General features: G+C 43.6%; 1 protein-coding gene across 5 annotated transcripts in view; it reads right to left on the reverse strand.

Annotated features, from left to right (window-relative positions):
* Positions 1–13,907, reverse strand: part of ANKS3 (ankyrin repeat and sterile alpha motif domain containing 3) — a 34,052-nt gene that overhangs the window by 13,183 nt on the left and 6,962 nt on the right. For all 5 annotated transcript variants that reach the window (XM_049637447.1, XM_049637446.1, XM_049637444.1 and 2 more), the window contains 2 exons: positions 12,209–12,290; positions 1,358–1,493 (listed from right to left, as the gene is read on the reverse strand). In XM_049637447.1, the coding sequence (XP_049493404.1) occupies positions 1,358–1,493; positions 12,209–12,290 (218 nt within the window). The remainder of the gene's footprint in view (positions 1–1,357; positions 1,494–12,208; positions 12,291–13,907) is intronic.

Raw genomic sequence — 13,907 nt, forward strand, 5'->3', positions numbered from 1 at the left:
TGCACACCTTACTCTTAAAATCAGCGTCTTACCTAAGGTGGCATTTCTGCTAAGGTCAGGACCTGGTGAATGCCCACTATCCCCACTCTGTTCGACACCTAACCGAAAGTAGGAGCCAATGTAAATGAATGAAAGAAACCAGATGTACAAAAATCAGAAAGAAGTAGTAAATCTATCTCTATGTACAGATTATATGGTAGCATACCTGGAAGACCCTACAGAATCAATAAATTCAAACAATGAAAGAATTCAGCAGAATATAAAACTGGTGTGTACAGACATCAACAGCCTTCATAGTCACAGACAATAAGCAGAGGATAAAATGGCAGTGAAACCCAACCCACAGCAGCAACAAAGAAAATCAGACACTTGGGAATAAAAAGTTCTATGCAAAATGTCTATGAGGAAAGATTTTAAACCCTCCAATAGACACAAAAGATGTCCCTTGTCTAGAGAGTCCGACTCAACAGCATGAAAGGTAGTTCATTTATAAATGTGCCACAATCTCAACAACATGCTCTTTTTAAGCAGCTAGACAAGCTGGTGTTCAAGTTCACACACACAAAACAGCAAGAGCTATGGAATACTGAAAAGGAAAGGCTGCAGGGGGGACTGGCCGGACGAGAGGCAAAAAGCCTCTGCATATTTACAACAGCGGAGGTCTGCAGTATGAACAGACAGACCTGGGGAACAGAACAGAGGTCCAGAAACAGAACTGGACACAAAAAGAAATTCAGAATATAGCACAAAGATAGCTTCTCAGATCACCAGGTCAAAGATGGACTGTTGAATAATTTCATGAAGCCAAGACAATGGGGAAGCCATCTGAAAAAAACCACACGTCACACCATGCATGACAATAAAGTATAAATGGATCAGAGAGCTGAATATAAAAAATGAAACCATGGAAGTACCAGAAGAAAACGGACAAATTCATACACAACCAAGGCACAAAGACCTTCTGTGACCCCAAATCTAAAGGCAGTACAAGACTCAACTTGACTACATAAAATTAAAACATTTCACATGGCAATAAGCACCACAAGCAAAGTCAAGAAACTGTAAGCAATCCCCTTCGTGTGGCCGCCGTGCCACCTCTCCCTGGGCACCCCGGCATCCTGTGCACACCTTCAGCCTGGCAGGAACCGCTCTACATTCTAACGTCTCTCCTATCAGACCAGCAAGCCTCAACCTCGACTGTACAGTGGAGTCACAGGGAAAACAGAGATCTCCTGTCAAGGCTGCGAGAGCCAAATCTCTGGAGGAGAGGTGGGAGTTGGGGCCGGGGGGGGGGGGGTCTTCCTCCCTCTCCCCTCCCGCCCCGCGGAACTCCAGCAGAGGGCACAGAAGCAGATACCTGGGCTCCGATAGAGGTTCTTGGGCAGAGTAGGAGAGTGAGCGTCTATCAACCCCACGATCTTCATGTGTCCATACTGCTTGGCCAGCATCCGGGCTGTGGCTCCACTGTGGTCTCTCGTGTCCACTCTGACTCCCTGTGAAATTCATGAAAGAACAAGTACTAGGAACCTCCCCCGTAAAGCACCCTCACTTCCCTGGATGCAGACTCTGGACTCCAACCAAAAAGTACACTGGATTCTCACCACCCTGGAAAGGTCTTGCCCTGGGCCCTTAGCAGCCCCACATCTGCGTAAGAAAAAGGCGAAGGCTCCTTAAGGACAAGGTGGGGGGTGCTGGGGAGGGGCTTGCTGGCAGCAGTCTCGCCACCAGAGAGCCGTGGCAGCTCTCCAACCTCATTCTTGGGCTTTCCAAGCCAGGCAGACAGGTACTTAAGGGAGAGGCAGGCACTTGCCCCAGGTGGGGAAGGGCGCACTGCAGGCAATGAGGCCAGAGCCTGACCTTCACCCTTTGAATCTGGCCATGCCCGACTCATTCCACTTCTCTTCACACAGAGAAAACGGCAGACAACAGCTTCACTAAGGAAGCAACTTTTAAAAGTCACAACCACAATGACAGCACCATCCTTCTGAAGGAGAGTCTGGGAGTTTTTATCCAAAGGCCTAAAATGTACTTCTGGTCTTCAGCACAAATGTTTCTAATCCTATGACTCTCTCCTAAGGAAATTACCCCAAATAACAGAGAAAGCTTGTATGACATAGGTGTTTGGTAGAACATATTTGCAGTAACAGAAACCTGGAGACAGTGTAAATGGGGGAGGAGTCAGCTATGTTATGGCCATAAACGCTGGTATTTACAAATAATTGGTATAACCAAGTTTTTGAAAGGACCATAGTATGTCTTTACAACATATAAGATATAAGGTGTCCTTATGACGAAGAGAAGAAGACAAGGACACACTGGGGACACAGCCATGTGAAGACAGAGGCAGGGACTGAATGATGCGTCTACAAGCCAAGAAACACCAGGAGCCACCAGAAGTTCAGAGAGAAAAGGAACCATTCCTCCCCAAAGCCTTTGGAGGGGATGTGGCCCTGTTGACACCTTGATCCTGGACTTCTGGCATCCAGAACTGTGAGAAAATAAGTTTCTGTGTTTTAAGCCCCCCAAGTTTATAGTAAATTGTTAACAGCAGCCACAGGAAACAAATACACCCATTAATGTGTGAATGGTTAAATGAATAAGGCATATCACTACTATCAAGTACTGGATCAGAAAGAATGAGGCAGGTTTCTCTACTGATGTGGAAGTACGTTTGTGATATTTTGCTAACATTTAAAAACACACTGCAGAAGTCTATGTATCCCAGTTTACGTAGCAGGATTTCACTTATGTAGAAATCTGTTCAGAGTTATTAACACTCTGGGATGGGAAGTGTGAGAAAACCTACAGAAGTCTTTTAATGCTTATTCCTAAAATTTCTATTAATTTTCCTGTAAGTTTTATTGTTTGGCTGTTTTTAAGCCTATAGGTTATATTATTTTCATTTATATGTTTTTTTATTCTTTGAGAGAGAAAGAGAGGGACAGCATGAGCTTGAGCGCACAAGTGGGGCATGGGCAGAGAGAGAGGGAGACACAGAATCCGAAGCAGGGTCCAGGCTCTGAGCTGTCAGCACAGAGCCCGGCGCAGGGCTCGAACCCACCAACCATGAGATCATGACCGTGAGCCGAAGTTGGAGGCCCAACCAACTGAGCCACCCAGGCGCCCCACAGATTGTTTATTTATTTATTTATTTATTTTTTAACGTTTATTTATTTTTCAGACAGAGAGAGACAGAGCATGAACGGGGAGGGTCAGAGAGAGGGAGACACAGAATCTGAAACAGGCTCCAGGCTCTGAGCTGTCTGTCAGCACAGAGCCCGACGCGGGGCTCAAACTCACAGACCGCGAAATCATGACCTGAGCCGAAGTCGGCTGCTTAACCGACTGAGCCACCCAGGTGCCCCCATAGATTTTTTAACATCATGAAAATATGGGGGTACCTAAGTGGCTCCGTCAGTTGAGTGTCTGACTCTTGACTTTGACTTTCTCCCTCTCTCTCTGCCCCTTCCCTGCTTGCTCTCTCTCAAAATAAATAAGAAAAAAAATCATGACAATGTATACATTATACAGGCACACCTCAGAGACACCACAGGTGCAGTTCCAGACCGCTGCAGGAAAGGATCGCAACAAACCAAGTCAAGTGAATTTTTTGGTTTCCCAGTGCATATAAAAGTTGTATTTACACTATACGGTGGTCGTATATTAAGTGTGCATTATGTCTAAAAAACAACAACATGGGGGCACCTGGGCGGCTCAGTTGGTTAAGAGTTGGACTCTTGATCTTGGTTCAGGTCATGATCTCACAGTTGTGACACTGAGCCCGAAGTTGGGCTATGCACTGGGAGTGGAGCCTGCTTAAGATTCTCTCTCTCCCACTCCCTCTGCTCCTCCCCCAGTGCTCGCTCTCTCTCTGAAAACAAAACAAAACAAAACAAAACAAAACAAAACAAAACAAAGCGAAAAAACAATGTATATACCTAAATTAAAAAATACTTTATTGGGAGGGGCGCCTGGGTGGCTGTCGGTTAAGCGTCCTACTTTAGCTCAGGTCATGATCTCGCAGTTTGTGGGTTCGAACCCCACATTGGGCTCTGTGCTGACGGTTCAGAGCCTGGAGCCTGCTTCAGAATCTGGGTCTCCCTTTCTCTCTGCTCGCCACCTCCCCTCACCTCCCAGCTGGCAGTCTGTCTCTCTCTCTCAAAAGTAAATAAACATTTAAAACATTAAAAAAAAAACAAAAAACTTTATTGGGGTACCTGCTTGCTTCAGTCAGTTTAGCATGATCTCAGGGTTGTGAGTTCAACCCCCATGTTGAGCATAGAGCTTATTTAAACAAACAAACAAACAAACAAACAAACACTTTCTGCTAAAAAAAAAAAGTATCAACTGGCTTTCCAGCAAGTCATAATCACAAACTATAGATAACCATAACAAGTATGACAGTAACGAAAAAATGTGAAATACTGTGGGAACTACTAAAATGTGACCCAAGGGGCACCTGGGTGGTGCAGTTGGTTAAGCGTCCCACTCTTGATCTCAGCTCAGGTCATGATTTCACAGTTTGTGAGTCTGAGCCCCACACTGGGCTCTCTGCTGGTGGCATAGAACCTGCTTGGGACTCTGTCTCTCCTTCTCTCTGCCCCTCCCCAGCTTGTATACTCTCTCTCTCAAAATAAATAAATAAATAAAAACTAAAAATAAAATGTGACCCAGAGACACAAAGTGAGCAAATGCTGTTACAAAAATGGCATCAACAGATTTGCTTGAAGCAGAGTCTCCACAAACCTTCAATCTGTAAAAAAAATGCAGCATTTGCGAAATTCAATACAGTAAAACAATAAAATGAGGTGTCCCTGCACATTCATAAATTATAGGAGGATTTCCACACCATATTGCTATTATTGAGGATTTAAGACAAGTTTTATATTTTAAAATATTTTTCAGACCTTATTTGTTTATGCACTTTTACAGGTTCATGGAAAGGCACAAAGAAGTTATTAAATCATTGATAAAAAGCTATTTAAGGGCACCTGTGGGGCTCAGTCATTTAAGTGTCCGACTCTTGATTTCCACTCAGGTCACGATCTCATGGGTCATGAGATCGAGCCCCATGTCGAGCTCTGCACTGACAACACAGGGACTACCTGGGATTCTCTCTGCTCCTCCCCTGCTTGTGTTCAGTCTCTCTCTCTCTCTCTCTCTCTCTCTCTCTCTCTCTCTCTCTCAAACAAACAAAAAAAAGCTATTTAACAAGGAAAAAGTTTGTAACTATGAGAGGTGATGGATGTTAACTTACTGTGGTATTACACACAATATACACATAATTCAAATCATTATGTAGCACACCTTAAACTTACATAATGCTGTATGTCAATTTTATCTCAAGAAGAGTGGAAAAAATATTTTAAAAATAAAAGATTAAGCAAAAAGGAACATGATTAGGGGTGCCTGGGGGGCTCAGCCAGTTAAGTGCCCAACTCTTGATTTCCACTCAGGTCATGATCTCATGGTTCATGGGTTCAAGCCCCGTGTCAGGCTCTGTGCTGCCAGCTCAGAGCCTGGAGCCTGCTTCGGATTCTGTGTCTCCCTCTCTCTCTGCCCCTCCCCTGCTCATGCTCTGTCCCTCTCTCTCTCTCAAAAATAATCTTCCATCTTCCTAATCTTCCTTCGTTTCTAAGTTCACTACTCATGAGCACGCTTACTTTAAAAGTATAAAAAAACGAGCTTTTCATTTTAAAAGCTTCAACCCAGTAGTCTGGTGTCTGAGGGCGGAACCAATGGGGCTCAGTGCTCTGGAGGATAAACCAGCAAACATTAAACGTGTACACACCTCTGACCCAGCAATTCCACTTCCAGGAATTTGGCCTCAGGAAATAATTAAGGACATACACTAACATTTGGGATGTTCCCATCAGCATTTAGCATGGTCAAAACCATGAAGACCCTAAAATGAGAAATCAGTGAACTAAGTGAGATCTGTAAAGTGGAACACCAGTCCCCCATTTATATGACAGGTCCAAGTATATACGTATTAATATGGACGGGGTGCCCAAGACATCGTGAAGAGAAAAAAAAAAGCATATTACAAAACGTTTTGTATAACAGGACTCCACTTTAACTTAAAATATTTATTTAAAAAAAAAACAGGAGGGAGCACCCAGGAGGCTCAGTCAGTTACATGTCCAAACTTGAGCTTAGGTCATGATCTCAGAGTTTTCATGAGTTCGAGCCCCGTATCGGTTCTGTGCTGACAGTGCAGAGCCTGCCTGGGATTCTCTCTTTCAAAATAAATAAATAAACTTACAAAAAAAAAATCAGGATACTCAATGAGTTATTAACATGTGTGATATCTGGGTGATGAGATTAGGAATAGTTTTGGATTTCTTTTTGCTTCACTGTACTTTCTAATTCTTTTATAGCAGGTATATACCACTGTACAATAAACATTCATTTATGTACTCTTCTGCCTTATTTTGAAAACCCATGATCAACTGACAAGCTTGGTTGAGCCTAGTATAAAAGGTGATTATCACAGGTCCCCTAGTAGGACAAAACTGCATTTTTACAAGACCTTAACTGAGTTTTACTTTCTATAATCCCCCACTTTCAAGAGCTCTAGTTAGAAATCAGCTATGAAACCTTCAGCCTTCAAAGATCATTTCTAGACGGGTCTAGAAGGGGAAATGGAACGAAGGTAGTCAAAAGGCACAAATTTCCAGTTATAAGCAGTTTACGATGACTGCAGTGAACATTGCCATATGACATATATTGAAGTTGTGGAGAGTAAATCCGGAGTTCTCGTCACAAGGAAACAATCTGTGTCTGTGTCTATTTTTAATTTTTTTTTTGTTTGTTTTTTTTTCCAACGTTTTTTATTTATTTTTGGGACAGAGAGAGACAGAGCATGAACGGGGGAGGGGCAGAGAGAGAGGGAGACACAGAATCGGAAACAGGCTCCAGGCTCCGAGCCATCAGCCCAGAGCCTGACGCGGGGCTCGAACTCACGGACCGCGAGATCGTGACCTGGCTGAAGTCGGACGCTTAACCGACTGCGCCACCCAGGCGCCCCTGTGTCTGTGTCTACGTAAGATGTGGACGCTCGCCGAGTACGTGGTCATCACTTGACAATCCATGGAAGTGAAATCACAACACTGCACACCCTACACTTACAACAGGGATGTTTGTCAGTTCTAGCTCAGTAAAACTGGGGGAGGGAAAGAGGGAGAATTTCTAGTTTCAATTTGATAGAAAGAACCCAAACGTTTCAACCAAAACAAACGACACCATCTTTACTGCAGGGTTTCAACTATCATCTGTTTTTAAGCTTGGAAGACTTCAACCTCAGACTATAGGAAAGGGAAAAAAGCAGTAATGCTATTCCTTAGTGACTAAATGAGGAAGAAAATAGAACTCAGGACAAGGTCCCTGAGGTGAGAGAAGAAAATATGATATTTTTATCCATCCTTTACAATGTTTTGGTTTTTCTTCCTCTTTTATAATGTACGTAACATATTACTAGAGAAGGACATGACTGGTGGAGCTGTGAGGGCCTGGCCCTCCCAGAAGGAAGGGGAACGGGGTACAAGGGAGGCAGCTACAGCCCTCTCCTGTCCTTGCAGAGCACAGAGTGTCCAGCCTCATGCAGTTCTCTGTCTCCAGGACCGGGGACTGGCTCTGGAGGGCCCGCCCCTCTGGCTCCCTGAGATCTAACCATGACTGAGCAGGAGGCAATCTACAGGGAATGAGGAGCAAAGGAGCATCTATGCAGGCCTAGCCACACGGCCTCGCCAGCAGAGGAACAACCTGGCCATCAGCCACAGGCTCCCAGCAGTGCCCACCACCATCAGCCAGAAAGCAATCATGCTGAATCGACCAACACCTTCTACTCCCGATTAGTGCTCTAGAGGGAGAACTCAGAGTTGATTTCCAGAGTTTGATTGCTGTATGTGATTATGAAAGACAAAACTGTTTTTTAGGAAATACATACTAAAATACTGAGGGGGAAAAAGGGCATTATGTCAGCAACTTACTTTCAAATGGTTCTAAAAAGATATGTATATAAAGAGAGACTAAATAAAGAAAACGAGATGAAATGTTAATATTTGGGGAATCTAATGAAGGCACAGAAATTTTTTGCATTCTTTTGACATTTAAGTCTGAAATTATTTCAAAATTTCAAAAAAATTTTCAAAAGAAATCCAATTCAATTTGTTGCCCCTCAAAACAAATTGCCTACAACAGACAATCTCACACCCAGCTGGGGAATAAAGGTACCAAGTGAGGGGCATAATCTGCATGGTAGACAAATCACCTAAAGTCTCTGACTTTCCAATGTGTTTTCCACTTAAAAAACTATGTGAATGTCTCATGACTTCCAGTTCTACCTTACTTGAAATCAAACTCTCAACTCAGAAGCAGAGGTTATGCTTTTTACAGGTCTGAGCTCATACTCATCTATTCTTCACCTTATGCTAGGTCTTAAGAGTGCAATTACCTTCAGAGAACAATTATTTGCAAAAAGAAAGCCCAAATGGCTGATAGATATGTGAAACAATGCTCAACCTCACCAGAAATCAGAGAAAGGCAAAAACAGGAGACAGCTCATCTGACAGTGTACCAAGTGTTATTGAGGGCATAGGGGATGAGAGCTACAACGATCAGAACATAAATCAGGAAAGTCAGTTAACACTGTCTGGTAAAGATTCACCCACCCCACACACAAAAAAATTCTACTTGAAGAATATATTCTGATTTCTTTAAAATCCCTCCACACATGCTTAAGAGGACAAGTAAAAAACGAGAACCACAGCCCTGTCAACAATAGCAAAGTGGAAACAACTTAAATGTCCACTAAGGAATGAATAAAATGTAAAATACTCTTACGTTCAACATACACAGAGCTGTCAAAATGAATGAACTGTATCTCCAAGTACCAGAACTCTGTTGAATGACATGTAACAGTCTGACATGTTATTTACATATATCTTTAAAATACATAAAACAGGGGCGCCTGGGTGGCTCAGTAGGTCAAGTGTCCGACTTCGGCTCAGGTCATGATCTCGCGGTTCGTGAGTTAAAGCCCCGCGTCGGCCTCTGTGCTGACAGCTCAGAGCCTGGAGCCTGTTTCAGATTCTGTGTCTCCTTCTCTCTCTGACCCTCCCCTGTTCATGCTCTGTCTCTCTCTGTCTCAAAAATAAATAAACAAACGTTAAAAAATAAAAAATAAAAAAAATAAAAAATAAAATAAAATATATAAAACAACCTGTGCATTCCTTGAGGTCACACAGTGCGTGATGAAAGTATAAACTCAGGGACAGGAAAGGTACAGAGCAACATCTGCAGAGAGGTCACCCTGGGATCATGTGGGTGGTATTAGATTTATCTTCTGTACTTTTCTGTATGTTGACAGTACTTCAAGGGGGGCGCCTGGGTGGCTCAGTCAGTTAAGCATACGACTCTTCATTTCAGCTCAGGTCTTGATCTCACAATTGTGGGATCAAACTCTGCGGCGGGCTCTGTGCTGAGCATGGAGCCTGCTTAGGGTTCTCTGCCCCACCCCCACTCACATGCACTCTCTCTCAAAATAAATAAACATTAAAAAAAAAAAAAGGAAAGAGGGGATCCTGGGTGGCTCAGTTGACTAAGCATCCGACTTCAGCTCAGGTCATGATCTCACGGTTCATGGGTTCAAGCCCTGTGTCCGGCTCCGTGCTGTCAGCGCGGAGCCTGGAGCCTGCTTCAGATTCTGTGTGTGTCTCTCTCTCTCCGCTCCACCCCCACTTGCATCCTGTCTGTCTGTCTCTCTCTCTCAAAAATAAGTAATCAAAATTTAAGGTTCATAATTCTTGCTACTGTGGAGAGAATGGAAGCTTGTACAGTTTGTTCTTCAGATGGCAAGTGAGCAACACCTATGTTAAGACTGTACTTACACTCCACGCAAAATTCCACCTTCAGTACTCAACCAGACAGATGTGGTCACACACGTGTGCAGAGATGTATGTGCAGAAAGTCTCCACGGCACTGTGTGTGACAGCAAATGGCTGGCAACGACCTAATTTCATCCACAGACCACTGTCAAATCTCTGATCCATCCCTACAAGGGAGTGCTGTGCCGCCATGAAAAGAGAGAGAGAAGAGAGCTTAACATACACTAATACAGAACAATCTCCCCAACAGACAGTTAAAAAAAAAAAAAAAAATCAAGCTGAGAAGCAGGTTGCAGCAAAGGGGGCAGGCAGCTCCCTGTACCCCTGTCTCATGTAAGTGTACTATCCCCAAATTCTTTTTCAAAGAAAAACAGCCTATTAACATTGTATTATGTTCAAGTTTCTACCAATGAGTAAGTAAAACACAAACTATCCAATAAAGTGGGCCCCAAAATAGAAAAAACTCATAAAAAAAATACAAATTGGCCAATAAATGTATCTTTAAATGCTCAACTTCACCAATAAGTACAAACCCAAACGAGATACCACATTTCTGTCACCACATTGGCGGAAACTTAACACGACTAAGTTCCTGAGCTGGTGAAGACGTGAGAAAATGGGCACCTTCACATAATACTGGTGGGGAGGCAAGAGACCACCCTTCAGTGGGAATTTGTTAGGACTTCTATTTCTCCTGAACTTTTTTAACAACTTTATTAAGATATAATTCACGTACCATGCAACTCACCCACCTACAATGTATAATTCAGAGGCACGCAGCCATCACCACAATCAATTTCAGAACATTTCCCGCACCCTGAAAAGAGATCCTGTACCCCTTAAATACTACGCTCTCTCCAATACTCCCATCTCTCATCATCCCTTCCCACCCGCTGCTGCTGGCCCTAGGCCATCATTAATCTACTTTCTATCTCTACAGATTTGCTCATTCAGGACATTTCAAATATAAAGAATCATACAATATGTGGTCCTTTGTGCCTGGCTCTTATCACTCAGTAGTATTTTCAAGGTCCATGTTGTAATAGGTGTCAGAACTTTACTCCTTTTTATGGCTCAATAACATTCCATTGTGTGGAAAGACCACATTTTACTTATCCATTTATCGGTTGATGGACATGTGGATTTCCACCTTTTGGTTACAGCGAAAAAACACTGCTATGGACATTGTGTGTTAAGTGTTTGTGTGGACCTGTTTTCAATTCTCTGGGGGTAGATACGGAGGAGAGTGGCTTTATGTTTAACTGTTTGAGAAACTGCCGGACGGTTTTCCCAATAGGCTGCATCATTTTACATTCCTGTCAGCAGTGTGTGAGGCTTCCAACTGTCCACATCCTCACCCAATTATTACTGTCTGTCTTTTTATGTTACAGACGTCCCAGTAGTTTTGATTTACAATTCAACATGTGAGTTGGGGCGGCATGGGTGGCTCAGTCCATTGAGTGTCCGACTTTGGATCAGATCATGATCTCACGGTTTGTGGATTCAAGTCCCACATCGGGCTTGCTGCTGTCAGCGTGGAGCCTGCTTCAGATCCTCTGTCCCCCTCTCTCTCTACCTCTCCCCGACTTTCACTCTCTCAAAAATTGGTAAAAAAAAAAAAAAAAAAAAACATTAAAAAAATTAACATGTGAATGCCAGCAACCCCTCCTACAGAAATACAATATACAGAAATACCTGCACGCAAGCCAAAGTTCCCTGTACAGAGAGGGTCTCTAGAGCACTGTTTATAACTGTAAAATGTAAGAAACCTAAATCTCAACTACTATGGAACTGATTAATTACACCCATATATACTGTAGAAGGAAAAAAAGGTCTATTGCATATTAAGTGATCTTCTAAAAGCTGCAGAGTAAATACACAGTAGAATCCCACTCTGCTCAAAATGGAAAGCACTGTGTTTATACTTGTCTACAGGTACACCTTCCTAAGCAGAAGAGTCTGGGGCTGCCTGAAACCAAGTGGGCACCTTGGGGAGAAGCAGGGGGTGGCTGAAAAGGGACGAAGATCTTAGCATTCTTACTCTAATGTTTTTAAGTAATGGGATAAATTATTTACTTTCTAAAACATATTTTCCACAGTCTTGAAATGATGGCATTACAGGAACAGGTGTCTATTTTTACTCACCACTGTACCTGAGTGCCACACAACACTTGGCATCCACAGATACGATGAAAACGTGCTCAATAAATAGAAAGCGGCTACTTCTGTGCAGCAGAAAACTCTGTGATGGCTCATACTTCAAGGAGAGGATTCCTCGCCTGCTGTGACTAAAGTGTAAGCTAACAATCAGGGTCACTTACATGATTGAGAAAATACTGCACAATTATTTCATGGCCAGAGGCAGCTGCTTCCATCAAAGGAGTAAATCCATATGCTGGTTCCCTACAAGACAGAGGCCATGGTCAGACAATTATTGGAGAGAAGTTTGCCACGCAGAAGCTTCCCTGCTGCAGACAAGACCAAGCCGGTGCAAAGTCACCCTTCCCTAAGCACAGAGGTCTCCCTCTCCCCAGAACCAACAGAGAGATGTGAAAAAGTTCACATTAACACATCAGCCTCATAAATTCTTCTGGTTCTACCCGTTTTTTAAGTTTATTTATTTGAGAGAGACAGAGAGAGAGAAAGAGGGGGCACTCGGGTGGCTCAGTCGGTTAAGCGTCCAACTCTTAGTTTCAGCTCAGGTCATGATTTTATGGTTTTGTGAGTTCAATCCTGCTTGGCATTCTCTGTCTCCCTCTCTCTCTGCCCCTCTGCCACTCACGCTCTCAAAGTAAATAAATAAATTTAAAAATTAAAAAAAAAAAAAAAAAAAGGGGGAGACAGAGAGCAGGAGAGGGGCAGAGAGACAGGGAGGGAGAGAATCCCAAGCAAGCTCGACATTGTCAGCACAGAGGCCAACATGGGTCTCAATCTCATGACCGTGAGATCATGACCTAAGCCAACACCAAGAGTAGGACGCTTAACTGAATGAGCCACCCAGGTGCCCCCGATAATCACTCCTAAGCTGCTTCCACTTGCCACCTCTTAAATTTCCATTTTAATTACAAGCCGAAAGCAACTGTTGCCCTTCACTGCACACCGAAAGCCAGCGTCTCCCTTCCACCTATCCAGATCCTATGCCTTGAGCTCAACATCTTCCAGAAACCCTCCCAAAAGCTCCAGGACCAACCATCTACCTTGTCCTTAGTTTGCCTAGTATCTGATGCTTATTTTGGGGTTTGCTTACAATTTGCTCAGCACTGCCTACAGCTGCCCTCTGACCCTCACTTCCCTTCAGACTGGTCTAGAAGACAGGAACCAAGCTAAATCCTGGGTTTCATCCGTTGTAAGATACACCATTTTTGCATTTTAACATCTCTGAAGCCAGAATTTATCTTAAAATCAACAGGCAAGTGGCATTTCGATCAGTGGCGCTTCTTCCTCAGTGGCATATGAAACGGTGGTGTGTATCTTGTAAGAGATGGCTTCAGCCAGGGGCGTGCACAGTGTCAGGTGGATGCGGGGCTGGTACTTGCTGTGCTGAAAGGGGATTATTGCTGTGACATGCTTTGGACGACAACACCCCTTCCGGCTTACAAAACTCATGACTGCTTTCAAAGCATCACCTCACCCAACACAGACAAAGGCAAGAAGGAGAAAGGAGTTAGCATTTAATGCATGTAAACGGAGTGCCATTCACAATGCCAGGCCCAGGCCCCTGATGTGTGACAGAACATGTAATTTTTCTAACAACTCCATGACACAGGTATTGCCATCTCCAGTTTTCAGGCTCAGTGACGCCTGGGTGACTCGGTCAGTTAAGTGACTTCGGCTCAGGTCAAGATCTCGCGGTTCACAAGTTTGAGCCCCATCTGGCTCCCTGCTGTTGGCACAGAGACCGTTTAAGAGTCTCTGTCCTCCTCTCTCTGCCCCTCACCTGCTTGTGCTCTCTCTCTCTCTCTCAAATATAAATAAACATTAAAAAAAAAAAAAAAAAAAAAAGAGGGACACCTGAGTGGC

Source organism: Panthera uncia, chromosome E1 (assembly GCF_023721935.1).
Source record: "Panthera uncia isolate 11264 chromosome E1, Puncia_PCG_1.0, whole genome shotgun sequence".
Lineage (NCBI taxonomy): Eukaryota > Metazoa > Chordata > Mammalia > Carnivora > Felidae > Panthera > Panthera uncia.